Source organism: Remersonia thermophila, chromosome 3 (genome assembly GCF_042764415.1).
Source record: "Remersonia thermophila strain ATCC 22073 chromosome 3, whole genome shotgun sequence".
Classification (NCBI taxonomy): Eukaryota; Fungi; Ascomycota; class Sordariomycetes; order Sordariales; family Chaetomiaceae; genus Remersonia; species Remersonia thermophila.
The window spans coordinates 3,271,008-3,298,567 of NC_092219.1; the positions used below are offsets into that span (position 1 = coordinate 3,271,008).

Consider the following 27,560-nt stretch of genomic DNA (forward strand, 5'->3'; position numbering starts at 1 on the left):
GACCGACCGACCGACCGACCGACCGATCCATGTGATCCGCCCCCATCTCGCTACAGCTTGTCGTCGGTTTCCCCTCCGCCCCCCCTTCACTTTTCCATACTCCCTCCCGTCGCTCCGGCGAACGTATCCCACCGTTCTACATACCTACGGTCCCGACCTACACTGCCGTGCACTCGTTTCGTTGCACCCTCGTTTCACCCTCGTGGCACGCTTGTGGCACCCTCGCTGTACGCTTGTTGGATCTTTGTGCCATCCTGCTGGCGGTGGGCGGCGGGTGTTGGCCCATCCTCTCCTTTGGGTGCCGCCGTTTTGGTTTGGGGTGCGTGTGGCTCCCGGTGGTCTGCCTTGCCGCTTAGACCTGCATGACTCAACGTTCACCTGCAGCTGGCGCCTGTTCTCATCATCAAGACGCCTGTGGAGCCAAATCCCAGGTTACCCGGTCGTCTTGTTGTTGACTTTCCGAGGGGCGGCTGCCCGCCTGTCGTCGGCTCGGCGTTTATAACCTGCCTACGTACTTACCTTACCCAAGCTCCTCCCATCTCTTCCTCGCCGCATCGCACTGCTGCCCTGCCCTCTCCCCGGGCCCAGGACGCTGACATCCAGCGTGCGACGCGCGTCGCCCAACATGACCACCACCAAGACCAAGCCGCCCTCCCCGGCGCCGGTACCCGGAGGCCACCCTTCGGGCCGCGAGAAGCACGGCCAAATCGTGCAGGTCCTCCGGGCCGTGTCCTTCACCCTCTACTTCTTGACTGGCGCCGTCGCGTACGAAGCCCTTTTTTCCTTCTGACTTCTCTTCCCTCTTCCTCTGTTGCGTGCTCGATGGATGTCGGGATGGACGGACCCATAGCTAACGCGGTCTCTGGCGCTCTAGCATCCACACCACCCAGCTCCTCGGTGCGCCCCTCTACTGGATCAACCGCAACCTCTACTATGCCTACATGTCCCTCACCAAGCAGTCCTTTGGCGTGCTCATCACCACCATGACCCAGTGGTGGGGCCCCACCACCATCCGCATCAGCGGCGATGCCTCCGTGGCCGGCCAGATCCGCAAGACCACGGACGGCCTGGTCGAGTTCTCGTTCCCCGAGCGCCTGGTCATGATCGCGAACCACCAGATCTACACGGATTGGCTGTACCTCTGGTGGGTCGGCTACGCCAACCGCCCCGCGATGCACGGCTCGCTCTACATTATCCTCAAGGAGTCGCTCAAGTACATCCCCATCGTCGGGCCCGGCATGCTCTTCTACGGCTTCATCTTCATGTCCCGCAAGATGGCCGTCGATCAGCCGCGCCTGGCCCACCGCCTCGGCAAGCTCCAGACCCCCAAGACCGCGCCCGACGGCTCCAAGTACCTCGACCCCATGTGGCTCCTCCTGTTCCCCGAGGGCACCAACGCCTCGCGCAACGGCCGCAACAAGTCGGCTCGCTGGGCCGACAAGATCGGCGTCAAGGATCCCGAGCACGTCCTGCTGCCCCGGAGCACCGGAACCTACTACTGCCTCACCCAGCTCAGGGGCACCGTGGACTACATCTACGACTGCACCGTCGCCTACGAGGGCGTCCCGTACGTGCTCACCCCTCTCGCCCGTCTTTTTCCCCAAAGCTTGCGTCCTGCTAACATGCTTCGCCCCTCGCCGTTCCAGCCGCGGGAAATACGGCGAGGAAATCTTCACCCTATCGGGCTCCTACATCCGGGGCCAGCCGCCCAAGTCGGTCAACTTTTACTGGCGCCGCTTCCGCATCGCAGACATTCCCCTGGGCACCCACGAGGAGTTCGACGCCTGGCTGCGCGACCGCTGGTACGAGAAGGACGCCCTCATGGAGCAATACGTCACCACCGGCCGCTTCCCCGAGACCCCGGTCGGCGGCGACGCCGACGCGGCGGCCGCCCGCGGCCACGTCCCCATCCTCGAGACAGAGGTCCGCACCCGCTACCCCTGGGAGCTCCTCAGCATCTTCACCGTCCCGCTCTCCGTCGGCCTGGTCGTTCACATCGGCCTCAGGATCTGGTCCCGTTTCGGTTCGGCGCTCTTCTAAGCTCTTTTGGCGTTTGGTGCGAGAGATGCCATGAGATACCCCTTCTCTTTCTTCATGGGCTGTTTGCATGAACGGATGCTCGGGGATGGCTTGGGTTGGAGGGCCTGCGCGGACAGGGTCATGGGCATGGACATGATACGACCACGGATATCGATGGCGTTGAAGAGGTTGGGTGGATGGTCGGACGAGGCATGTAGGGGCGGTCGGTCGGCTTTTTCATTGGGGAGCGGTTGGACTCAAACGTCCGTGTTGATAGCGCTTATGTAGTTCATGTCTTTCGGGCTCGGCGTTTTTCATGGGGGAAGAAAGGCGATACCTACCTTATGGATCTTTAGCGGTTGAGCGGGGGGGACGGACGGGCTATGCGGGACTCCGCTCTGGCGTGTCTTTATTGAATATGACTGATTTGAAATGGGAATCTCTCTCCATCCCCTTCTTGACTTGGAACAAGATGACCCTATACCGGAGTTGGATTTCTTTTTCTTTTCCTTTTTTTTTTTTTTTTTGGGGGGGGGGGGGGTGGTGGGTCTGCTCAGTTGGTTGGATAGGGAATCATATAACGATAGGCATAGGGGCCGCCGTCGATATCGAAAAAAGCAACAAAAAGCCTCTCGAGGCTGGGATTCTGAAATTTGTGTTCTTTCCGGGAGCTCGTTACACTACTATACGCAGTAATTACACCCCAAAGGTTGGCTCTTGTTTTGTTGCGGCTCTGGGGCCCCGCTCCGTTCCCTACGTGTACGCAGTACTGCGTACTAGTATGTACCCCGGTCCCATCCCGCCATGTGGGTCGGGGGCCGGGGCCGGGGCCGGGGCGTAGGACCCACATCGCCGGTCCCCTCAGGTCCCGTCAAGCCTCTTGTGTAACCCGGGGCTGGTTGGTGGTGGCTTATAATAGAAGAAGTATATGTACACAGTACTATACATAGTTAGTTACCCCTGAAGTGCAACCAAGCCCGCTCATGTTTTGCTTCTAGAGATTTCTTCCGTCTCCGAGCCGATAACGTATTCGCAACAGCACCTGGCCCGCTTTTGTAGGAGACTTCTATGTATTACCCTCAACCGGCTCTCGCTCTCCACCTCCAAGGCTGCAATCGATGCTTTTTCTTTTTTTTCAATCTCTCAAAAGGATACTATACCTCGTTGAGGTTCCTCCGCACACCGGGGGAGTTGCCTACGCATTGAAACGCTTGAAAGGGCCTTTTCAGCCGTGGTAAACGGGGTTCTGTCGTTCCGGGACCGGTGGCTGGCCTCATCCGCCACGGCGAGAGGCCGGACGCGGCCAGGCTACCTAGAGGGGGAAACGATGGGCAAATGGCCCGTTGTCACCCCCCCACCCTCCCCCCCCCCCCCCCCCCAAGAAAAAAAAAGTAAGAAAAAGAAATCTTTCGCGGGTGTGACGACAGGGGAGCGGATTCCTGTGTCCGGCCGTCGGTTCTCGTAGGCGAGCTCGGCGACATGCCTGTGGCGTTTCAGCACGGCGTCGGCGGACGCTTGGGCTGGACGTTGGGCATCAACGGCAAGAAACAAGGCGGGTGACAAGAAAGGCCACGCAAGCCCGTGGTCTCTGTTCCTTTGGCAGGTATAGCGTTGTGCGTAGGTCCCTTGGGCGCCTTGCTTGAGCCTCGCTTGCGCCGTTTCACGCTCGCCTCAACCACCGCGAACAATAGCGTCACCGTCGTTACCATCATTCCTATGTACTAGTACATCCTTGTGCTTTGGGATCGGTCGAATCAAAATTCCTGGTTTGGCCTCTCATCTTTCCCCCCTCCGCACTTTGTGCGCCGTATTGTTGATCCGCTGATCGCCCTGGCCCTCTCGGAGCTGCCTATCGGACCGTCGCACAACCACCGTTAATGATGCGCCTTGGTCAGTCCTTGGGGAGACGAAGGGAGAGAGAGGAGATTGGGGGGAGGCTCCCAGCAAGATGGTCATGGATGGAGGACGAAGATGATAGGAGGGGCAGCGGCTTTCAAAGAGGATGTTGGCGGGAGGAACGTGCGGATCGCCGTCACCCCCCGAACGCACGGCATTCTCCGCGAGCCGTCCCGCGGATTCCGGCCATCTGGCAGTCTCTCAAAGCTTCCAGGGCGTTCCACATGATTTCAGCGACCAGCAGGTGACCCGCTTGCCTGCAGCGGGCGGATCGCCCGGGCATGAACTTGGCGATGCATGGTTGGGTGACGCCGCGGAAGATTAAGCCATCCTCTCGCACCCCAACGCGGCATCCTACGCAACCAGGCGATCAGATACGCAGTATGTACGCAGTACTGGTTGGGAAAAAAACTAACAAACCTCATGGCTTCAGAAACAGGGTTCAGCATAGTTACTGTGTACATAAGGTGGGGGTAAGCCTGGGGTAGGAAGCTTGGATCCTTCCCTTCATTTCCCTGCCCCCCCCCCCCCCCCCCCCCCCCCCTTTTCTGCGCCTTGGCTTTCTTCGTTAGCTGCTCGTAACCGAGGATGCGACAGACCGTAGCGCCATGCAAGAGTTACGCGCACAACACGGTACGCAGTACATGCGCTCCCGAAGGCTTGCAGGCTCTGGAGAGCCAGGATTGCACGTGGGGAGATGGATTCCCTCATCGCAACCCCGACAGCTGAAGTTAGGGCACGGCATGCTCCGCCCGGTGGTTAGAAAGGGCCTTTGAGATGCCCGCAGAGGTCTGAACCAACGCGTGGGTGTTTACGGCTGGGAGCGGGCGGCCGGGGTCGGGGTCGAGGCTCAACTCCCGGACCCCCTTACTATAAGCCTTGTCCTTTGTTGTCAACTTGGGTGATTCGCCGGCCGCTGTTGCCCCTCCCGCCATGCTTGTAGGCCGTTTTTGATCCCTTTGGCAGATATGACGGCGGAGTGGCCGTTAGAGCTTGGCAGCCGGTTGCGGAGCGTCGTGGTCGCCTATATAGTACCATCCTTCGCTAACGTAATAGCAAGCCGGCCGTGCTTCGACAAGGCCATCTCGGGGGACAAACTAACTCCTGTTTGAGAAACGGGGATTCCAGCCGGTCGGGCGGTTGCCGCGTTCCAACCGGATTTGTCCAAGAACAACGTCCATCGGCGATGGCTGCCCGCTCCTCCCAATGGAAAGGGGCAGAAGAGAAGCTTCACGGCGATCGATCTACGGCTGCCGTCGGCAACCCCGCGCTGTAATTACAGATGAAGGCATTTTGCCTGCCGATGAGCTACCTCCCATCTTGGGCACGATTGCAGCGGCAATGGAGGGGTGTCAAGAAGGAAGACGGTAGGTGTCCCGATCGCGTCCCCGCCGAAGAATACCACCGCGGATCAACACCACGGGAGGGTGGTCAGCTCGGCAGGCAGCGGGCCAAAACCGGCAATGTACCCATCGTGGATCCTACGAGCTGAGGGCCAATGATGGCGCTTTGAATACAAATCCGAAGCTTGCCTCGTGGCAGTCGGTGGCCGTGGTTCGTTCATTAGGGTATGCGTTAGCTTGTCGGGTCCCCATGCTATTACTCGAGACATCTCAGGGCACACAGAGAGAGGTGCCCCGAGCAGTCAGCATCCTGAGTGCTGAGGCATGGTGGTTGCAGAGGTAATTATGGAACGGAGAGACCAAAAGACCCATCGGGAATCCCACGGTGAGACAGCAGGACGAGGAAATTCCAATTTCGAAACGGCTTGGATCTTTTCTCGTCCGGTGCAAGACCATGCTGTACGAGTTTCTTGACCACATTGATACAAGACACCGGTGTGGTTGGGCCTTGTCGCGGCATGCTTGCCCCTGATTTGCCACAAAGGCGGCAGCCCCAGCAGCCGCCGTAAAAGCGATCCTGCGCACCCAACCCCTTCTGACGAACATGCTGCGGGACCAGCCTGGAAGAAATCCAAACAAACGGTACTTGATCGTGGGTGTGCATCAGACTGAACCGCTGCTGTTGACGTCCTCGCTGTCGTCCAATATAAAGGCCGCCGAGCCAGCGGTGTACCTTGGCGGCTTGTACACAGGGTTCGGCAATGCCGGATAGCTCCTCTTCATCGCACGGAGCCCATCGCCACCGAATGCAGCTTCCCAAGGCGCCCTCATGGCCAGGGGGATATTCCAGGCGAGGTGCGGGTTGCGCAGCCATAAACGCACCACGTGGCGTCCCGGTCCGGTCTCGGAGTCAACGTAGGGGTCCCGCGCATGGAGGAGGGCCAGGTTGTTGATGAACACCATGTCCCCTTGCTGCAGGTCCAGCCGGTGGCGGAACTTGGTTGCCAGCTCCGAGAGAACCTCGAGCGCCATACGCTGCCGCCGAGTCAAAGCGGGAACGGGAAAGCCGCCGTCGACAGCGGCGGTCGCGGGATGAAGGCCCAGCCGTCCAGGATCCACGCTGATCAGAACCTTGTCGGAGATGTGCATGAGCGGCGCGACAAAGTACTTGGGAGGATTGACGGACCTGGGCGGGAACGTTAGCAGCGCCGAAGCCGAAGTTCCGGGGCATGGAAGCGAGGAGAAATCAAATGAAGCATCGGGCGGCCGGCGGTTGTGGGAAGGGGGGGGACGAACACTTGAATCGGCCAGCTCGGGTCGCACAGCTGCTCCAGAACGTCGGGATACGAGGCCATCAGCTCCTTATAGATGGTCCATGCCGATGCCACGTACGTATCGCCACCGGCATGTGCCTTGGAACGAACGTGAAGAGCAAGCACCTCCGTACCCATATCGCAGTGCCACGCCTGTGCGAGACTTATCAGCCCTGCCAAGAGCGCATCATCTGGCCTGTTGGCCGAGACGCTGTAGTAAACCTACAAGCCCGGTGGTGGTGTGAATGCCATGGCGCATCTCAGGCGGCGCTGTCCAAATCTTGGAGTCGGTGACATGGGCTAGGTGGCCAGGACGACCGTTGGAATCAGCGAAAGCCCAACATGAGAGCTGAGCCCAAGGAACCCGAGGCAGACATACTCAGCATGGAACCCTTTTTATCCTGAACGCCCCTCTGCTCTCCAAGATAGCTGGAGATGCCGAGGAAGATGATGACGTTGTCCTCGGCCGTGTAGTTCTGGGGGTTGGGTCCCCGGACAATGGCAAATCCTTGGCCTTGGTGGACTTGATGGCTTGCGCGCTCAAGCTGCGTCGCGAGGGTGGGGAGCGGAAAGGTTGCGCGTGAAACAGCGTCTGGATCCACCTCGGCCACTGCTTAGAGAGTTAGCTAGGAGATAGGAGGATCGAACCCAGAGCAGCCGAGCATGACTGACGCTTGCACGCTTCCAACGCGGCCTCAACCTCGGCAACGTCTCTCTCCGTGAGATCGACAACAAGAGGGCCGCCGGATCGGACCAGTTCCGTCGGTAGCCATCCCATCGGGTGGCTGCGAATGGCGGCACCTGGTCCCATTGTCTTGCCCGCTGCTCACGCTGTGAAAAACGCTGTCCAGAACTTCCGGCACGGGGCGAGCTTTTCTCTCTCTCGCACACACGCTCCCTCAGGAACCTTTAAGTCAATATCCGACCTTCTAGCACGCTTGTTGACCGGTCCTCGCCCTTTCCCGTGGTAACCCGGTGGCAGAAAGGCGCGGCGTCATAGTCTTATACTTCCACAGCGCCCGTGGACTCGGCTTGCCCTTCGGCTCTGTGTGGGGGTCTAGGGAGATCGGTGATCTCCACTCAGATGGCTACTATGGTGCTATGTGTAACTCCTCATCCCAAGAGCCAAGGAGGGAGGGTCGGCCAAAGAACGGGTTGGGTGCAGATGACATGGCGCCGTAGAAGCTATCGAACATGACCGGGCGGGAGGTGTGCTCAACCGCCATTCGCCTGGAGGGGGGGGGGGGGGGGGGGGGGGGGGAGGGGGGAGGGGGGGCAATGCTCATCACGGCCGGAGGGCGGGGGCATACACGTTACACATTGGTGGGTGTTGCGGCCAAATGCTCGAGGTTGAGACCCCCCGAACGGATTCACGCGGACCCAAGGGCCGAGAGAGAGAGACGCTGGAAAACTCCCGCGGTTACGACGCGGGCTGCTCAGCATTCTGGAAGAGTCCCCTAGGCCTACACAGGAACCTTCCGCCGGTCCAGCGGGAGGGGATGACGTTCACGACTGGAACAGGACAGATCGCAACAACAGCTTTCTAACCTGCCAGAATCAACCGAGATGTACCCTTGATCCCACCCCCCCTTCCCCCCTCGTCCCCTCTCGAACGAACATGACAGACCGCACAGTCCACGGACGAGGTGAGCGCCCAAAGCGCCGATCATGATCCCCCGCGGACCAACAAATGGAGATTACCTGCCTGTCTTGGACATAGTTAGAGCAGAGTTCGGGAGAGCAAGCACCACGACTCGGCTTGCAACGATTGGGCGTCACCACTTGGACAAACTGCAAATTCGCCAGCGATGCTCGAGCACCGAGCACATCCGGAAATCCTCAGCCGCACACAAGGGGCACGGTTCAGATAGCATGATGGAACGTTATCCTTTCGCCCTTTCGCTCCACCGCACAAACCCTTCGCGCGACCTGAGCGCTGGAGGTTGTGGAACCTTCAGCAAAGTCCAGGGCTTTCAGGCTTCAGGTCTCCGTCGCAGGCGGGGCCTCCTCTCTCGAAGGGGCTAGGGCTGAAGGAGGTCTGTTGGGACGCTAGGATGTGGTGGCAGGGCCAGGGGGGGGGGGGGGGGGCATCTTGTTCCGGCGCAAGATTTGTTGCCCAAGGCGGGTCAGAGGCATCGGATGGGTCGTATCGCTCGGGGCGGTCCGATGCCCGTGCCGTTAATGTGAGATGGTGCTTGAACAAGAAGTCAATCTCGCGGCGTTTGTTGCGAGGCATCACACGTCTTACAGGCGCTAACACCATTCCGACCGACCACGCAGGACATCGCCACCGATGCGTCCTGCAACGAGCCAAAACCAGCAATTGATCCCCGGGAAACCTGGCATCCATGGGGTTTGTCGACGTCTCGGGAACAGCGAGTACGGGCTGATTGACGGCTGGAGGACCAGGAGGGAGAACAAGGTTACGTTGCGACGCCCGGCCAGCCGCATTCCAGGAAACGTTCTGTCTCCGCCGCCACCCGCGCCCCGGAGCCCGCGTCCTGCTTCCTGCTCCCACGTGCTCCGTTGCTTCCAGCGGTGCTGCGCAGCGACCGTGTGTACTGCGTATAGTACTGTTCCCGCCGCGTTAGAGAATGCCCGGGAGGTGTATTGGTTTCAGGTGTCGTCCAGCCATGATGATCCCTCTGCGCACCAAGCCCGGTCCTTGCGTTCGGCACCCTCCCCGATTGGGTAGGTCCCGGTTCTGGAAAGCTGCTCGCCGTAGCGTTGGGCTAAGATCGACGGGCGACGGAATGAGCAGGGCCGGAAGCCATGGACAAAAAGGGAGAGCCGCATATGGGATTGCTGTTGTTTCCCATGGCGTGCATGGCATTTCCTTTCCAGCGTTCCAGACCCCATCTCTCCTTGGGGGCTGACCCCCGGGAAAAAGGTTTCCCCCAAGCCACAAAGGGGTCGGCCGGGGTGGCTTTCAACAGGTCATGGCCCCGTCCTCCCAACGTGGACGGAGAGATGGCCATGCTTCACACAATATTAGCTATTGACATGGAGCAGCGCACGTCGGGTTCTCAGGCTCTGGGAGCCGGCTCCCAGCCGGGCTCGAAATCGCACTTCACCTCCTCCTTCGCAGAAACAGAGCAGCAGCGGAATCCGGGGACGCAGTCTCGCTGGCTTGACGGCTCAATCCCTTTTGAGCAATGATGGGCTTCGGCCCAGGATGTGATGGAACGGGGGGGGGATTCGGCCGAGCTGTAACCCTCCCACACGACCAACTTCCCAACGCTAGCCAACCTGCAGCTAAGGCTGCCGTCAGCGACGTGAAAATGAACTCGCATCCACCATTGGCATCTCTTGATCTTCCAGCCCCATCGGTTTCGAACCGCTCGGGAAGGCGACCTGGGCGACCCAACAACAAATTCATTGAGCTAATCCATCGAGCCCAGGGCGCCGTGGCCCGGACAGGAGCTTTTCTCTCGTTTCCTCTGCAGCATGCTTGCTTCTTGCGTCCTTGGTGGGATGCAGCCGGCAGCGAGATTGGTGGCGTCTGGAATGCGACAGGTCTGATTTTTGTTGTGTTATCATTGCAGTGAGACGGGGGCTGTGTAACCTGGGAGCCATCATCTTTGGGAATCGTCCCTCTTCCAACTCGACAAAAACGAGTCTCTCGCTGTCTCAACGACTCGAGGCTGGATGGATGGTGAGCCGCCATCTGGGTGGCGTTGGTGTTCCCTCGGTTCCTCCTCCCATCCACATAACTTCCCAAACCTCACGTCGTGCCATTTCGCATCTTGCAACCCTCCTTCAAGTCCCCCGAACACCCCTCGACATTGCCTCACCTTACCGTTGTCGTACAGAGCAGAGTAACTGGGGGGAACAGCATTGACGGGCTTCTGCTCCTGATTCGTGCACTATTCCCCCCCCCCCCCCCCCTCTCCCCCTCCGCCCGTCGAGACGAGAACATCACTCAAGCTTATGTCCCCGCGGCAAGCGCCGACTTAATTCGACTCAACGCACCATCCTCGGCCTAGGCAACTCCACGGCCCGGCCGAGTCCTGCCCAGGTGCTGGGCCACTCACACAGACCTTGAACCACACCACGGCACGGCACCCGTGGACGACAACTGCCGGGTCGAATATCGCTCGTCCGCAGAGAGCCACAGGTCAACGTTGCTTGACCTAGATACACGGTCCCCAAAAGGCATTGCGACTGCGGCCACGTGACAGCGTGTTGCCTGCCGACGTGAGCTTCCGTGCTGCGAAGGCGGCTTGCTTGGTGGAACGTGGGGAGTTGCATCGAGCCCGGCTCCTCGGGCGGAACTGTCACAATGAAAACGGAGCATCAGGACTTGGGTTCGCCTATTTACCTGCTCGTAAACATCCCCGTCCCCACCCCTCCCCCTTGACCTTTCCCGGGGTTAATACGGCAGAGAGTCTCGCTGACCTCAGCTCACCTGTTCTGGGCCTAGCCGGCGAGTGGACATCCTGAGATCCTCCGAACCGGTGGGAAAGGGAACTCCGGCCCGACCCGTTCCTGGACCAGCGATTATCCGCCGCTCGAGGTGACCAAGGCTGAACGGGCACAACCCTCCACGCTCGCCGTGGACGCGAGCGGGCGGCCGGACGTCACCGCTTACCACTCGCCAGGCCCCGATTACCCGTCATGCCACCCTGCGGAGCATTCCGAGCCTTTGCCCACGGGGCCGACCGGCTTCGTTGATTTCCCTGCATGGTCGGGGGCTCCCGAACAAGGACGCTACGTGACGAGCAGTCTTCCGTTTCATGCGGTCCTACAAGCCTCGCTGGGCCCCCCCACGGACGGTGTCCTCCCTGGGTGGGGTGGTTGTCCTCGGTCGCCGATAGAGCTTCCTCCTCTAGATCCGTCGCTCTGTTGTTGGACCATGCCGGAACCTGCCAACTGGCCGCTGGCCTATGCCGGAGCGCCCTCCAGCCATGGATGGGATGCCCAATCTGCTTCTTCAGGCTTTCTTCCCCCACCGCTGCCCGAGCCAACGGCCTTCCACGCTTTCGCAGAGACCTCTCCGAATGGTCCGCGGGGGCACGGGCACTCAGAGGTGCTGGCTCCTGAGAACGGTGGTCCATCCAGGCGTGCGTCGGATGCCAGCACCGAAAGCTCTGCGAACGACAAACGCAGCCCTGGCGAAGCAGAGGAGCCCTGCGAGCACCCTCGCCCGTTGCTACCCGCGCCGGATATCCCGCCCGCCTCCACCGGGATTCAAGCGGTAGCTTTCGGCCTTGATGGAGCACAAGGTTCTCGCGTAGAGTGGGCCGCTCAGAGACACTTGAACCACCATGAACCGTTGCAAGCTGCAGGGGTTCGAATGGCGACTGGATCGGCGGAACGTCCAGCGAGCAAGCCCTCGGGAGGCCTAGCGGGTGGCATGCCGCGAATCCGCAGACGACCGAGTCGACGGGGTTCATCGGGCCGCACAATACAAGGCCAAGCCGAGACGGATGAATGCAGGTGGAAAGAGACGTCGAAAACCCGACAGCTGGGCGCTTGTCTCCGGTGTCATAACCAGCGGGTCCGTGTAAGTCGGGAGCGCCAAAGACATCGCTCGCTGCTCCTACGCTGACGGTGTCAAGTGTGTTCCGAACAAGCAGAACCCCCTCGATCCGTGTGAGACATGCCTCATGGTCCGGAGAGACACGAAGAAGACCATTCATCATCTCCCATGTCTGAGATTCAAGGTGACGTCAATGACGCTCTACCGACCAGGCGGGCTGGGCCTCACCGGGCGCTTCGACCACACCCAGATAGCCGATATCCCTGGCTGCTCCGACGCGGTTTTCGTCATCGACATTGCACAGGGGCTCTGCTCCCACCCGCTGCGCGTCAAGGTCCGGCGTTTCACGCCATGGGAGACCGACGTCACTTGCCGGAGATATGTGCACGGCGGGGTCGCCAGGTCGCAGGATGTCGGCGCGTTTTGCCTCGCAGATATCGAGACGACCGCCAAGGAGTTTGGCGAGTACGTCGAGCGATACGCGTTTAGCGGCCTCGTCGAGGCATTCCGGGGCTCCGACAGCATCGTGCAGGACGTCTTTTCCATGATCGCAAAGCATTACTCCTCCCTTCCGGTAAGAAGATGCCACGAGCGTGGTCGACAGCCTATGTACAGGGACTCACTACCGGACGGCTTAGGATGATACTCAGGACGTGGCCTGGGGCGCCAAAAGGTCTCCGGGGCAGAAGGAGTTCCTGCAGAAGCTGGTCCACCTCTGGTTTGCAATCCGTGAGTGGCCATCACCCAACGAGCCCGCGGCGAGGCATCCCTGACTGACTTTTGCGCAGGGCACGGGTCCGGCTCAGCATGGATTGCCGGCGAAGAGCGCCTGGGCATCGAACCGGGAAGCGGAGACGGCCATCCGCTCGTCGGACAGGTCTCCGTCCCGAGGCTGGTCGTGGCCCAGTTCGACAGCATCCGGTGCGAGCGCTTCTACAAGCCCTACGCGCAGGACGTGCTCCGACGGCTGGAGGCTCTTCTCCCATCACACCACAAGGAATCGTGGTTCACGGTGTTCTTGGCCACGTTTCTGCTGCTGCACCTCACATCCAACACCTCGGCGGATCGCTACCGCCACTCCCAGCAGAACCAACAAGTGAACCCGAGGGTGAGAGCACTCCTGCCATGTCCCTTCCGCGCTGCTGAGCTCCCAAGAGCCAAGCCAGGAGACTGATGGCACGCCGCAGGAAACCCGGTACGGCGCCCTCAACCATCCGCTGACGGGGTGGATGGAGGAAATCCACCAGAGCGCGGCTATGCTGCTGGCACACTGGCACTACTTCAGCCGCTGCGATCTCGCAGCGATCGACCAACCCGACTCGGAGGACGGCAGACCCTTGATGTTCCTTGAGCCGCATCAAAGAGAGTTCGTCAAGAACATTGCGAGCCGCATGAAAGCCAGGCGTAAGCGATTCCTTTCCGACGGGTAGCTGGGACATGTTCGGGTGCTAAGGAAGACTCTAGTGCCGTTCATTCCAGCAACGCCTGCTCAAGGCTGCTGGGAACACGAGCTGTTCTGGGTTTCGAGAATGTTTACGTCAAAATCGGGGAAGCGCGGCTGGTCGGCCCCCGAGACGTTCACGCGCGCCAAGCCGTCCGTCGGATGCGACTGAGCGTATAACTATTATACCCAAGAAACCGGGGGGGGGGGGGGGGGCGGTAATGGATGAAGAGGGGTTTAGACCCGGTGGTGTCTGTCTCTACGTAGAGAGATTCTTCTCAGGATGGGTTCCGACGGGCCAAGATTGATTTCATGCTGGGTTCGGTTGGCCGGTGTTATTTGCTCCGGACTTACACAAAAGGGTCAAGGTCGGATGGACAGGTGACAAGTGACAGCGAGTTGTGCTTAGTCATCACGTAATGCACGATAAGATAGGCGTTTTGCACTCTTGGCACGCAGCGACAACCGAACTCACAGCTGAGGTGTCCTTTTGGGACACATCGCTCCAAGTTTGCCTGGTGGCCATTGTTCCAAACAACAACTCCCACTTTTTTCTTGCGACTGATACCCAGCTTCTGGCTTTCGTCTGTTAGCCAGAGTCGCAGATCGCATACCGGACAGCTGACCTATCCATTGGGACATACGACAACCTTTCCGGACCAAGGCATCGTGGAGTCTTCTTTATCGCGAGCCACGCAGAGCCACGCATCGTTGACTGGCCCGGACCCGGTCACCAAAACCCCCCTCACGGCCTCGTCCTACCCTCGACATATCCACACACACACACACACACTGTGTACACAAGGAGAGAGAGACTAGAGAATCGACACCCCGCCGCCACCATGTCCGACCTCGAAACCTTTGATTTCATCCCCCTTCAAATCAACCCGCAATCCAAGGCCATCAGCGCCGCCCCGTCCGCCGCCACCACCTATCCCGCCTCCTTCAACAAGGCCCTCGAGGCCGAGCTCGAGGCCCTCAACGCCCTCCACCGCTCCCTGCACGCCCTCGAGCCCCCGCACATCGTGCCCCCGCCGCCGGTGCCCGTCAACCCCAAGCGCAGCGCCAACATCAACAAGCTCCGCGAGTCCGGAAACGCAGAGTACCGCAAGCAGCGCCACGCCGAGGCCGTCAAGTTCTACGGGCTCGGCCTGCAGATGGCGCTGACCCGCCCGGCGTGGGAGCCGAGCCAGCTGGTGCGCGAGGAGGTGCACGCGCTCTACAGCAACCGCGCCCAGGCGCACATCCAGCTCGGCAAGTGGCCCGAGGGCGCGGCCGACGCCGAGGCGAGCGTCGAGGCCAAGAGGCAGGGCAACGCCAAGGCCTGGTTCCGGCGGGGGAAGTGCCTGATGGAGATGGGGCGGCTGGACGAGGCGAGGGAGTGGGTGGCGCGCGGGCTCGAGTTTGAGGGCGAGGAGAAGGAGCTGATTGAGCTGCTGCGCGAGGTGGAGGGGAAACTGAAGGAGGAAAAGGAGAAGAGGGACGCTTGATTTTGCTGGGTGGAGGGCGCAAGGAATGGGAAGAAGAGGCAAGGAGGGGTTCAAGGCAGGGGAAACGGGTGGTGTCGTAGGGGATGAGGAGGATGAGGATGATGATGGTGATGATGATGGAGAGGAGTTCTGCTCCATGGGCGAGGGAGCAGCGCATGGTGAGAGCTGTGTCCTTTTGTGTATTTTTTTTTTTTCCTTTGCTGTTTGGCGTTCAGGTTCCTTTCTTTGGGTCAAGGAGTGATAGATATCCTGATCATTACAGAGTTGGGATTCTGCATCGTAAACCCTCGAGAGCCCTCCCAGGATATAGATAGTGCTTCCTGTTGAGAAGTCGGCAAAGCAAATCACTGCATATTGTCAAATGGCCTTCCCAAACTGGTTCACATTAACCGCCCCTGCCCCAAGTCTACCATGTCAACGGTTCCCGCAACGAACAAGACCTCCGTAGCCTCTCCTGGCTTCTATAGGCAAGACAGGCGTCCGTCCATCCTCGCGTGCCTGAATCTACCTCTCCCGATGAAAAGATCACAATGCTGAACCCGACCGTTCCCAACAAGTACCAAATACACAAAACACAAATGATGCGCGAGATCCCATGCCACAGACACAGCAAAGCTCGTTCCTCTCTCCTTCACGCCGATCATCCCGAATGATTAACCCTTCCATCGCCGGTCCTTCTGTCAACGCCGCGGTGGCGTTTCTCGAGTTGCTGGGTGGTTCAACTCCTCCCGACTGCTCCCGACTCCGCTCATGCCGGTTTCTTTTCCGAACGACGTCCGCATTTGCGTCGCGATGCCGCCTGTCTATCGTGCCTGGCTCAATCCCTCACACGCCCGCATGGATGGGTGGATAGACGCATGACCAGAGTTTTTCTCGTTTCGCTCGCTCCATCTCTTCTTGCCTCCCTCTCTTCCTCCCTCCACGTCGAGCGCTCCTCAAAGAGCCTGCTTCTCTTCCGTGACCTCCACATCGCCCGCGGCGGCGGCAGGAGCGGGCGGGACGGCGGCGACGAGGGTGACCGAGCTCTTGCGGCGGGGCCGCATGACGGCGTCTTGGCTGGTCATGCGGCGGTCCAGGGCGCGCTCAAGCTTGGCCTTGAGGGCGAGATCGGCCAGCTCGGTCGACTTGGTCTCGGTCAGCAGTACGCGCTGGTCGTCGGCGAGGCGCGGGCTGCGCATGCGCTCGAGACCGTCGACGATGGGGCGGATTTCGGCGTTGACGCTGTCGGTGCTGACCACCGTCGGGGTGATGGACGGCGCGTTCATGCTGTAGGTGCTGAAGCGGACGGAGTTGCGGGCCTGAGCCATGGTGAAGATGAGTGCGCGTGTGGTTAGCGAATGCTCAGTGCTGCTGCTGCTGCTGCTGCTCTGCTGCTGCTGCTCTGCTGCTGCTCTGCTGCTGCTGCTCTGCTGCAGGTAGTGGTGGCGATGGTGATGGTGATGGTGATGAGCGGTGGTCTGTTGGGAGCGGGCAGGGTTGGTGGGCTGAGAAGAGCTCCGCTGACGGGGGATGGGAGGAGAAAAAGGGTGGGCTTGAGTGGAAGACACTAACCGACGGGGCCATGATGGGACGCGACGAATCCAGCGAGGCAGGCATGTTTAATTCTCGGTGGCACCGATGTGGATTCCTCAAGGATTGATGGCCCTTGCTGATTGTGACGTGGGAACGTGGCTGACAGGCACCAAAAACATGAGACACGGACAGGGAGAAGGATGGGAGCGAAGCTAATCCCAGCCACGTGGAACGGTTTTTGGGCCCGGGGGGTTCCGAATTTCGGTACGGTGCCGGCTGTCAAAAAGAGATGGGCCGTGCAGTGCGTTCGTGAGGAGTTATGTACGTATGGACGTAGATATTTTCGATTGCTGAGACGAGCGACGGATTCGTGTGGGGAGAGGTCAAATAAACGAATTTCAGGAACAAACCACGGTGAATGGCTGTCTGTCGTTGGAGAAAGGGCAGTGACACAAGCCCCCCCCCCCGACAGGCCAGCCGAGACCAGAGAAACGAGCACCACCGCTGCCGCAAAAGTCGCTCGAAAAAAGTGGGTCCAGGGGAGGGGGGGGGGGGGGGGGGGGGGGCTGTTGACAGGGAAGGATTGGGGTTGTGGGCCGGAACCTGCTCAGCTCACCCCACGGAACCATGGACCAACAAGCGACCACCGGTCGATCACGAGCTCACATGAACCTGGGAGCTGGGATGAGGGGGAATCGCAATCAAGTTGACGTTATCGCAATAAGGCCAGCGAGAACGGTTGGCCTGGGAGGCAGAGGTGGGCTCTCCAGTACCTGGGTGTGCACTAGTTACTGCCTACCTATGCTGTGTACAAGTGGTCAGTTATGTGTACATACGGAGGTTAACCGCCCGATGCCATCCAATCTGCCAGTTTGGTTTAAGCCATTGTGCACCGGAGGCCGTACATAAAGTTATCCGAATCATACGCTCCCGTGGTAGAAGGGCAGCGCACCCTTGGTCACCCATCAACTATCCCGTGACTATCAGACATCCATTCGTCCGATCGTGTCGCCATTTGCTCCAAGCACCGAACAGCTTCGGCAACCCGCCGATCCAAATCTCTGGCCATCGACTCTGCATCAGCTCAAGACACGCAACTTCCGTACTATACATACACCACCGACCATGCCATGCTGAAAGTTGAAACATCTTCACCACCAGGCAGTCCTGTGGGGGGGGAGGATGGAGGGGGCCTTGCCGCGACACCATTCACCACCGCCCGGACGGCACGGAGGCCCTTTGGCGTGATGAAACACTCGGCAACGCGCAGGACCCGGCCCCGATGCCGAGCGTCGGACCCCGCCTGCAGGTCAAGTAAGCGAGGAAGAGCACGTGGCACCATTTCGTGCGTTGCAGACAGTCGTCATGACAGCACCGCGGAGGATGCGAGCCAAGACGGCTCAACCGGCATGGCGGGACTTGGACGTTCGGCGTCGCATGCCAAGGAGGCGAACACAACCTCGATGTCTATATCCAGGTTTGTTTTTTTCTTTTTTTTCTAATGTACAACGACTTCTGTAGGCACTCTTGTAAAGGTAGCACGGCCAGGGCCGGTCGACGCTGGATCGAAGAGGGTGAATCGGAAACCGGCGGCTCAGCCAGCCTGTTCCTGTCCTGTCTTGCCTCAACACCGGCCACCCTTGTCGATCCCATATCCGCATCCCCGTGGCACCGGATTTGTCTCCCTGTCGCGACTTGAGACAGCAAAGAAAAGGGTTCACGTCGGGCGGATCTTGCAGAATTGCGGTGTTGGACAGGCCGCGATGGGGGTTCTGTTCTGTGCCGCCACACCGAAGCTGAATATACAGGGTGCTTTGGGTAGGTAAGGGACCTACATAGTTGTCCATCGTCGTATTCAAAGGCCCCACGACTGCGGCATGTGGCGACGATCCTGGATCAGGTCTCTTCGCCAGCAGCTACACCGGGAACCTTGATGGGTCGACCGTTTGGTAGGGGAAGAGGTAACCATTCGAAAGGGTAACCCAGTCGCCAAGCCGGCCCTGACGTTGGGAACTGTGCAAAGATAAAAGACGCCGGATACTGATCGCTCTCCGGCTGGCCGGTCGAGCCCAAGTCAGAATTGAAGGCTTCCCATGTCGTGTCCTAAATAAGGTAAATGGGTTTTAGACATCTCGAGTTTCGTCGCATTGGATCCCCTCGAGCTTTAAACACTAATAGCAATCTATAATAAGAACACTAACCACCTCGACTTTCTACCTACTTGGGTAGGTTAGACAGCTCTGTTTTTTTTTTTTTTTTTTTTTTTTTTTTTTTTTTTTTTGCATTTGTGGACAGGGCAACCTGGAAACTGGAAGAAACCAGCATTCAATGCAACAACGTAGAGTCCTGAAAGGGCCGTCTGACCTCGGGCTACGAGACTTCTCCACCTCCAGATTGCCTCCATCTCACGTGCGAACCTCGAACGCTCTAGGTTGGGATGAGATGGCCAACTCTTCCAGCTTTGTTTGTCAGCCCTTGGCCCTCTTCCTCAAGATTTGTTTCATTTGATCAGTCTTATTCAATACCGGACGACATGTAGCCTCTGCCCAACAGCTTCCCAATCTTCTGCTAATCCCAGTCTCGAAACCCATCGAGTCTCCGCATAGTAGTAGAATTATCCGCCCTGAGTCTCTGCGTCCTGGCTCCCGTCTCTGTCATATGGACCAGCGGCAGAAAGACAACAACCTCTAGGTCCCAAAGCGAAAAAGTTGTGGCTATCACGGAGTCCTTGCTTCCTGATCTTTCCCATCTAAACCCAAGAAAAAAACGAAAAGAGAAAAAAACAGGTATTACAGTGTGTACAATCTTCGACCGTCCTATTGGCTCTTACGTTGTCTCGTGAACCCTCTTCTCTTCCTAGCTCAACGAGACGGCCTTTTCCTTGCCGCGATAGTCCAGCTTGATGTTGTACGCTGAAACGGAGCTTCCTGAACGGAAGGATGGCCGTCGCACCCGCGTCTCTTTTCCCTTCCTCCCGCTTTTGCGGTAGGTTTCCTCAGAACCGCACGAGGCTTGAGAGCCGCGTCAAGGACGAGGTCAACATGCGATCCCTTGCGCTGGGCGGGCAAGAAGCCACTTACCATCTTTGGCGCAGCTCACGCAACAGCCGTGATCGCATCGCTCGACCCAGTCCAAGCCCCCGGTCAACGCGTTTCTCTCCTGTCGCGGGCGCATGTTGCTGCACCATCCGCCGCCATTCCGCCCCCCGCATTGACAACAGGTCCACCCTTCACCGTAGGTATGCCGAAAGTCGCAGTTTGCCAACGGACAAGACGCCGAGGATGACTGCGAGACTGCAAACGTGATGTTCTGGCACGGAGTTTCATAGCCCGTCGACAGGTCGATCACGGCCGAGGGGCAGTAGTGCCATGTGACGGACTGGTGACCGCAGGGATGGTTATGGGGGTGTCCGTGGCACATGGCTTCAAGTCCCACCCGAGATGCAGCAAGCCGCGTGTGTGTCGGTGTGGATAGGGCAACGTCGTCGTGCTGGAGAGGAGAGGGAGAAAAGAGGAGCTTGGTAGCGCTCAAGCACAGCGATCGGACCACCTCGATGATAACCGGTTTGTGCACAACAGCGAAGCCGGCGCTAATCGGCCCAGAGGTATTTATACTCGTGTCGGTTGCCTTCTCCCGACCTCAACCTGGCACTTGCTGCATTATCCGGGCTCCATGAACAAGGCCTGACATGGCCAGCCACCTCGTGTCTGCCATCCCCGAACCTGTGGTTTAAGACTGCCGAGTCACCTCCAGGGGTTGTAGTCGCCGACTCAACCTTCACATCACACAGCAGATGGGCGATTCACGACGTCCGTATGGGCCATGTCCAGAAATCGATGCTCAGGATACTAGGCCCTTACCAAACCGGGTTTTGCGCCACTGGCCGTGCCATGAGAAGTTCCCTGTGTGGTGGACCTGCCCCCATGCCATGGCTTCAGGGCACATTCGACGTTTCTGTCTTTTGTCTGCTCAAACGCTACCTCGTACGGCTGATCCCCAGTGATGTCTTGGACGCCCGGCGAATCAATCCTCTCCTCCTTCAGTTCCCATTTGTAGCTTTCCAGCTTTCCAAGGTTTGTCGGCCGCTCGTAGCACAGCGATCCAAGTGGAGGGTTTCCACGTCCAAGCCAATCAAGGGCGCCGATTGGTCCCGACCGAGCGCGTCCTCAGCATCCAGGGTCGGCAAAAAGCAACACTTCCTAGCATCAAGAGCTGAAGCTGATCCCGAAGGCCTAGGATCAGCGCTATGGAATTGGACCGCGAAAAATGGGCAACTGTCTCCATGACGTATCTCGTCGGTGTGTTGGTGTGCCGTGTCAGACTCTGTTCGGTCCGGGCGGTGGGGAGGGGGGGTAGGGGGGGCCAGCAGGATCTCCGACTGTTTGCCAATGCAACACAAGATCTTGCAGTGATGAGCCACGATCACCTGCTGTAACGTTAACGTTACCATGGTCCTGGGAGCGGCAAGGGGGCTGCGTCCCCCGTGGTCCTGATTCTGCCAGTTCGTCTCATGAATGCCGCTCATAACCAGAACCTGGTCGAGATCGGCACGGATGCAGCCGGATATCTGAACGGGCTCTCAGAGTGCGTACTTCTATATTTATTTGCGGGAGCCATTGGCAGCTTGAAACCTGCCTCACACAGTAACATCAACTCATTCCGTCCTAGGCCATCGGAAGCCTTCACTCATACACCCGTTCCGCAGGACAAGCAGGGCCATGTGTCTTGCAATTCAACCTTGTACCTTCAAATCCTACCTTCGGAGTGTGTCAGAACCATCACCCTTCCCGCCCTCACCACTTTCCTGTCACGTAAGACAACAGGTCCACCTGTATCACGCGTTCATGCCCTTTTTTTTGCGAATCAAGGAACCGGAACGCTCAGGCTGCCATGGATTGGACGGAGAGCCTTCATCAGGCGAAGGGGAACCTGGTGGTGGCCAAAGTACACGGCTTCTTGCAGCCAATGACTTGAAAGAGCATTCTCCAAAGGAAAAGGGGGGTGACTCAGTGTGGCTCCTATCACGGAATGGGCTTTGAGTTTGCCACGCTAGGAACAATGGCAAGATCGGTGCTTTCTCGCTGTGTTGTCCTGGATTCTACGGTGAAGGACGTTTTCACCGTAGCGGGAGGAGTACCATAGGTCCCTGAAGGGCGGTGAGAATTCCGTGGGGAGGACGGTACGTCGAGTCTCAACCTCGTGCTACCTTCCTTCTTTTCATACTGCATCCACCCAGACGTCGGATACTCGGCTCTTTCAATGCAACTCGGCGTCTACATCGGCTCAATAACCCAGCCGCCAGTCCTCCCGTTGTAGCCTCCCGTCATCGGATCTCAGTACGTGATCGGCTTCCTGCATACACGAGTCCTGTGTGACCTCAGTGTCTCCATCATAGTGGGAGTGTCTGGGCGCACATTCATGCCTGTTTGGGGAAGAAGATTCAACTTGCTCCGCCCGCCCCATCACCTCCTTGCAAGCGTCATAGGCATCCAAAAAAAAAAAAAAAAAAGACCTTACCAACCTGAAGGAAACGTCCCCAGGGGCTGACCAGGCCTTGTACGGCCTGATCATAACCAGTGGGGGCCAGATCCTTCTCGCCCTCCCCGGTGCGGAGAGCTTCCCGCTCTGGCCCGAAAGCGCGGGTAACACGCTGTTGGATCGTCCGGAAACGCTAGCCGGCAAGGTGCAGTGATGGACACGCCACGAAAGCCCAGCAACCGCTCTGGGGACCCGGAAGGCGTCAGCCTAGGCTACCGCGGGTCTCAGAGCCGTGACTGGCTGGGAACGACGGCGCAACGTGCTGGGGTTCCCTGCGGCTGATGATCGCCTGCATCGCGGCTGGTCGGCTCCGCGCTTTGGGACGCACGGCTGGCACGTAATACTGTGTATATACACGGGACACCAATCAAAGCGTCCACGACGGGACGGCGTGGGGGGCTCCCATGGGATGACGGCGTGGGCTCCGGGCCCGGCTATGTCCGAAAGTGGAATCCAGCTGTTTGAAGCTCTTGAATCGCCGCTACATATATATGAGGTAGGTAGGAAAGCATAGTAACCAACCTTGGCAAACAAATAGCTATTGTACCATGTAATAGGTCCTCAAGCAGCTTCGTTCGGTATTGCCTACTGATTATTGAACGGTTCAGGGTTCGCTTGGCCTTATTCCCACCAGCCGTTACGGATGGCCGGGAGCAAGCAGCCCCCAAGTGTGAAACCAGATGCATGGGTGCCTCGGCCGGCCTTCAACGCCTCACTCTCGCTCTCGTCAACGCCTTGAACTTTGGAAGCGCCAATCGTTTGTCATCGCCGCTTTCAGACGGAATCTGCAGATGGCACTTAGTCACTGCGCACAGTCGTGAAGCATTTTGAATCGCAGCTGTAGACGACACACAAGCTTTACAGTACGTGTTGTTTTAGGCACGGCCTGTCGTGATGGTCAGTGTGCTTTTGCGATAGTGTGACAGCAAAAACGGATCCGCTGATGCTGCCATCAGCTAGTGCACCATATATACCTGCTACTGCAACACACCCCCCAGACCGAGGCGATTAGTCGAGGTCTGAGTCCCCTGGTGCACTTCTTTTACCTTGACTTGGAGTTAGAGGAAATTTCATCTCTATCCTCCATCGCACCCCCCAGCGGGTGCCCGGGTGTTTTATTTATTAGACGCCACCCTAAAAACGTCCTTTTCTGGGTGTCAGGGGTGCAAACACAGGTTTCGAACTCAGAGCCTTCTCATTGTATATGACTTTTACAGTACAGGTAGCACTAGTTATCAACATACCGCTGCGTAAACAGAAGAGGACCGGGCTCATAACTGTGACAGCAAAAACAGATCCGCTGATGCTGCCATCAGCTAGTGCACCATATATACCTGCTACTGCAACAGATAGCGAGGTAGAGCTGTGGCGTTCTGTCAGGCAACACCCGTGAAGCCGTCTCGTAAACCATCGAGCGGGCATCGCCACCGGGGATACGGAGGCTAATATAGGTGTCCCTTGTTAATCCCTTTTCAGCCCAGGAACTCAGGGAGCTACCGATGAACTGGTACCAGCACGCCTAGGTAGTATGCCTTGATACCTCAACCAGGTAGGCAAGCGGCCACACCGGATGAAAAGGTTTCAGTACCGTAAAAAGGTCTATGCCATGAAGAGAATAAAGTCGTATCAGAAGCGACAGCACAGGGGAATCAACGAGAGGAGAAATCGGACACTTGCCCAGCTGTTCCCGCGCTTTTTCTTTTCTTCAGCCTTGCCCCGGCCTCACCTTTGCCAAGATTCTCGTTATTTCATGATGGTCATGCCCAGATCTCAGATCTCATTTGCCCAACCCAGGGGCTCGCCATGTTCTCTCATCTGGTCCCCAGGTATCACAAATCCGTCAGTTCGTCAGCCTCACGGAGGCTCCCGATTTGCCCCAGCCCTCCCAGAGGGAAAATGCGCCATCCCCTCTCAGAGAGAAAGAAGCACAACGCCGATGGTTGATCATCCATCCCCTAACGCACCCCGCCCGCGTCACCACCGCCTCGTGCCGCTGCTGCTCATCCCAGACCTCGACCCCGCGGTTGACGCGGACCCCGCCGTGGCAGAGGAGGAGGGCGAAGCCGAGGATGGAGAGGCGGACAACGCCGCGCCGGCCGGGTCAGCCCTGCAGCCCTCGCAAATCTCATGATAGCAGAACGTGTCCGGGCTTGAGCGCATTCGGTGCATGCCTGGTGGGTGGGGGAGATGAGGATAATCTGTCAGACAAGGCTTCCGAACCGAGATCTTGCGGCGGGTTGGAGGCGGCTTATGGTGGATGAAGTGGGTGGTCAAGGAGGGAAGGGTAGTGGGGGGTAAGAGAGGGGGGGGGGGGGGGGGGGCCGTTTTCGCCAAAAACTTTGATTGATATGGGGTTTGCGTTGGGGGAACTTTAATCCTGGGTTTGAGAGGCCGGGGATATAGGTCTGCATTCCCCTCTACCTAGGATCGATAATCAAAGGGAAATCAGCGACTTACATTGGCGAGACTCGTTGCCTTGCCCGCCACACTGGCAGCAAATCCAACGGCCGCCGAGTTGGGCCACGCGACAGACGCCCATATGGCAGTCGGGGGAGATGAGGCAGCCTCCGATGGCGCTGTGGTGAAGAAAATGCAGCGAGTTAGCCCTGGGATGTCCATGACAAGTTCGCCCTCCGTATTGATGTCTCCCATCTCCTAGTCCTCGGGTTTGATTCTGGGCTCGGCATGCAGCGCCAGTTGAACCGGAAGGCCGCGCTACATGGACCACGGGGTAATACCGGCGCTCGTTCTTTGGTTCTATTCTTCCTTTCTCTTTCCCACCATTTATCTTTTTCATCTTTGCCCTCACGACCACTTGCTCGACAACTCAAAGTAAGACATACCATGGATCGTTGTAGTCGATCTGATTCAACAAGGCAACGTCGTCGCCAAAGTGGGTCGACTCACAGGGTATGAAACCACCGGTGGTTGGATCCTTGGTGGCGAACTGGCAGTAGCTGTAGTTGACTGCCATTTCGATTGAGCGATTACAAGGCGGGAGGTCTGGGATATAGCTGTCGTTAGCTGAAAGTCATGCTAGGACTTTGATTGATTTGCATATCCCAGTCTGTCGGTTGAAACCCCACGTGAGACCTGGAGAAGCGAGAGTTTAAGGCAATGAGGACCGGGCAGGCCAAGAGAGTAGTAACCAGCGTGAACCGGGGAGACTGGAAAGAAAAGAAGACACGTACGATGATAATGGGCATAACTCCACGTGCACATCTTTGCTGTTCCTCTCTACCGATGTGTCTGCTGGCCGGCCTCGCCGCCTTTGACGCTTGCCCTGGTTGGTTGCCTGATGCTTACGGGAGTCGATATTCTTGTCGCCTGATATGGTTGGGTTTCCGCAGCCCTCCTTTGGCGTCGGCACTTCAGACCACGAGGGGAGGCTCTTGATGGGATGGGCACCAAGGCCGCCGGCCGGATGTCGTCCAATGTACAATGATATCGCGGAGGGTGCTCGTGGCGGATGTCGACCGGGTGATACCTCGAGCGCCAGGGTTTGTTTGCTGTAGAGTTCTTCGATATGTTGCTCTGCTGGCTGAGATACGATGGCGAAACTGGGAGCAAGAATCGGCGTCCAGGCGGCGGAGACCCGGGATCTCTGCTACCTTCTTATCGAAGTCAAAGAGAATAAGTCAAGGTCTTGATCTTCGATCCGGGCCACGATAACGTTCCGATGCTCCTCGATGTTAGGCTGGTCGATGATGGCTGATCGACGACAGCGGGTCCGTCGAAGGGTATGGTGTCCCAGGGAAGATATATATCGATAATATACCGCAGATGCTGGCAGTGGATGCATACGTCTGATACCGTGTGCTACGCCGGCTTTCCTCCTGCGTCCTGGATTGGGAGGTCTCACCGTGTCTTCGTCTCCAACAGCCGTGCACTGGTCGTCACCAACCCCTCGGTGTTCCGCCTAGGAGGGGGTTTGTCGACATACTCAAGTCTCCGTCGGTGGCTAAGCTCCCAGTCCGAAACGTTGGCGACGTCCTGCTTAGAGATTGATATCCAGGAGGAAAGGAGAGCATGGTCCTCATCGATACAGATGGGAAACACTAGGCGCTAGGAACACCGCCATGTTTCTCGTCCAACCCCAAAGGGGCCCCCCGTTCTAGACGACAGCCACTAAGGCTTTCAACCTAGCGGAAACGGTGTGTGGGTGGAGTTGCAACCCTCCATGCACCCGCTTTCCGGCGCGGTGGGTGCATGGCGAGGACCTGGCCCAGGGCTGTGTGCTCAATCGAGACAGGAGTGACACAGAACCTGAGACATAGCCATCTCTCCCCGCCCCCAACAGCGACAAAATATGGTCGGTAACGGTATCATGAGGAACCACGGCTTGCAGAAACCGCGGGGGAGGTTTTCCATTGTGCACATGCGGACTTTGCCAGAACAGGGTTGGCCTGGTCACCTCGATTACCCGACATCAAAGCCCGGGGATGGAATCTAGAGGGCCCTTCTCCCAACACCGAAGGCCCCGCGACCGGGCCCGCCATCACCTGAGCAAAAGTCCCCAATGGCATTCCTCGGATATTGTCAGTAGTTGCGCTAACAATGAGATGGTATCCCATTGGTAGTCCATACGCTAACGCATCCCTTTGGCGTTACTCTCATTTGCGTCTCTCCACCAGCCTGCTTTGCGGCACACCAACCTTGCGATAGGTATGGAAGAATAGGAGGTTGAGCTGGGCGACGGGAACTGCTGGACAATGCGTCCAGAACACCACGGGGCCAAAGCCCATGCAGGTGCACCGCCACGGTTCTTGAAGCATAGCGAGGATCCAAGATCAAAGCGGTGGAGGTTCGACATCACGACGCAACGACGGGCAACCCATCCCCCTTCCCCCCGGGCCTGGTGGTTGGACGGACTTTGCCATCCGCTCGTCTCGTCACATCGCTCATCTTCCGGCAGGCATCAATCGCCCATGGCAATCTGCGAGGGACCGTCGTCAAGTGGGCGACGGGACGCGGCTCTTACACACGTACACCACACAGCCACCCCCGTCCCCTTCAGGCTTCTATGCAGCATGCAAGGGTGCCGCTTGGTCGGGGAGCAGAAGATCTACGCCCAATGACGATCGCCGAGACAAAACAAGCTCAACCAAGCCTTTGCCCAGACCCTCGCCCGGGGATAGCGTCCGTCATCCAAACCTCTCGGCATCAAGCTACCACGGCATGATACCAACGTCAATCGTGGAGTTGTGGGACTTCAGGTCTTCGTCGTGGCCGGGCGGTCGGGCGCCAGCGAGGACATGTTCACCGAGAGGGCCGCGAGAGAAAAAAGCAGGCTTTACGTTGATTAACAATTTGCGAAATTGCCCTTCGGCGCGAACCTCACCTCTCAGGCCTCGGCGTTAGTTATCATCGTCTCCACACCCCTCGACCCTCGCCGTCTAACCCCCTCCAAGTACACTAATGAACCAACTACCCGATTCGCCATCCGCCTGGTGTTCCCCAGGAGCGGGTTGGCTCCGCAAACCGCCCTCGGCCGGCGCCCCTGGGTTCGCGCCAACATCGGACAAA

At 58.4% G+C, this 27,560-nt stretch overlaps 7 protein-coding genes across 7 annotated transcripts; 3 read left to right on the forward strand and 4 right to left on the reverse strand.

Moving 5' to 3' along the window:
- Window positions 1-625: 625 nt before the first annotated feature.
- Window positions 626-2,040, forward strand: VTJ83DRAFT_3746 (uncharacterized protein; the record flags this gene model as incomplete). The annotated part of the gene is made up of 3 exons (XM_071010158.1): window positions 626-765; window positions 875-1,567; window positions 1,647-2,040. The coding sequence occupies 3 exons, from the start codon at window positions 626-628 to the stop codon at window positions 2,038-2,040; spliced, it is 1,227 nt and encodes a 408-aa protein (XP_070867624.1).
- Window positions 2,041-5,921: 3,881 nt separating this feature from the next.
- VTJ83DRAFT_3747 (uncharacterized protein) lies at window positions 5,922-7,382 on the reverse strand (the record flags this gene model as incomplete). Its single annotated transcript, XM_071010159.1, has 5 exons — window positions 5,922-6,444; window positions 6,555-6,724; window positions 6,798-6,871; window positions 6,951-7,181; window positions 7,244-7,382. 5 exons carry the CDS (start codon window positions 7,380-7,382, stop codon window positions 5,922-5,924), a joined length of 1,137 nt encoding a protein of 378 aa, XP_070867625.1.
- A 3,471-nt stretch (window positions 7,383-10,853) lies between these two features.
- VTJ83DRAFT_3748 (uncharacterized protein) lies at window positions 10,854-13,666 on the forward strand (the record flags this gene model as incomplete). Its single annotated transcript, XM_071010160.1, has 7 exons — window positions 10,854-10,898; window positions 10,995-12,077; window positions 12,133-12,627; window positions 12,692-12,782; window positions 12,842-13,161; window positions 13,241-13,457; window positions 13,518-13,666. 7 exons carry the CDS (start codon window positions 10,854-10,856, stop codon window positions 13,664-13,666), a joined length of 2,400 nt encoding a protein of 799 aa, XP_070867626.1.
- A 670-nt stretch (window positions 13,667-14,336) lies between these two features.
- VTJ83DRAFT_3749 (uncharacterized protein) lies at window positions 14,337-14,984 on the forward strand (the record flags this gene model as incomplete). Its single annotated transcript, XM_071010161.1, has 1 exon — window positions 14,337-14,984. One exon carries the CDS (start codon window positions 14,337-14,339, stop codon window positions 14,982-14,984), a length of 648 nt encoding a protein of 215 aa, XP_070867627.1.
- A 935-nt stretch (window positions 14,985-15,919) lies between these two features.
- Window positions 15,920-16,580, reverse strand: VTJ83DRAFT_3750 (uncharacterized protein; the record flags this gene model as incomplete). Its single annotated transcript, XM_071010163.1, has 2 exons — window positions 15,920-16,282; window positions 16,536-16,580. 2 exons carry the CDS (start codon window positions 16,578-16,580, stop codon window positions 15,920-15,922), a joined length of 408 nt encoding a protein of 135 aa, XP_070867628.1.
- A 2,772-nt stretch (window positions 16,581-19,352) lies between these two features.
- Window positions 19,353-19,916, reverse strand: VTJ83DRAFT_3751 (uncharacterized protein; the record flags this gene model as incomplete). The annotated part of the gene is made up of 2 exons (XM_071010164.1): window positions 19,353-19,507; window positions 19,577-19,916. 2 exons carry the CDS (start codon window positions 19,914-19,916, stop codon window positions 19,353-19,355), a joined length of 495 nt encoding a protein of 164 aa, XP_070867629.1.
- Window positions 19,917-24,008: 4,092 nt separating this feature from the next.
- On the reverse strand, window positions 24,009-25,256 carry VTJ83DRAFT_3752 (uncharacterized protein; the record flags this gene model as incomplete). The annotated part of the gene is made up of 4 exons (XM_071010165.1): window positions 24,009-24,205; window positions 24,492-24,610; window positions 24,878-25,037; window positions 25,226-25,256. 4 exons carry the CDS (start codon window positions 25,254-25,256, stop codon window positions 24,009-24,011), a joined length of 507 nt encoding a protein of 168 aa, XP_070867630.1.
- Between the last annotated feature and the right edge of the window lie 2,304 nt (window positions 25,257-27,560).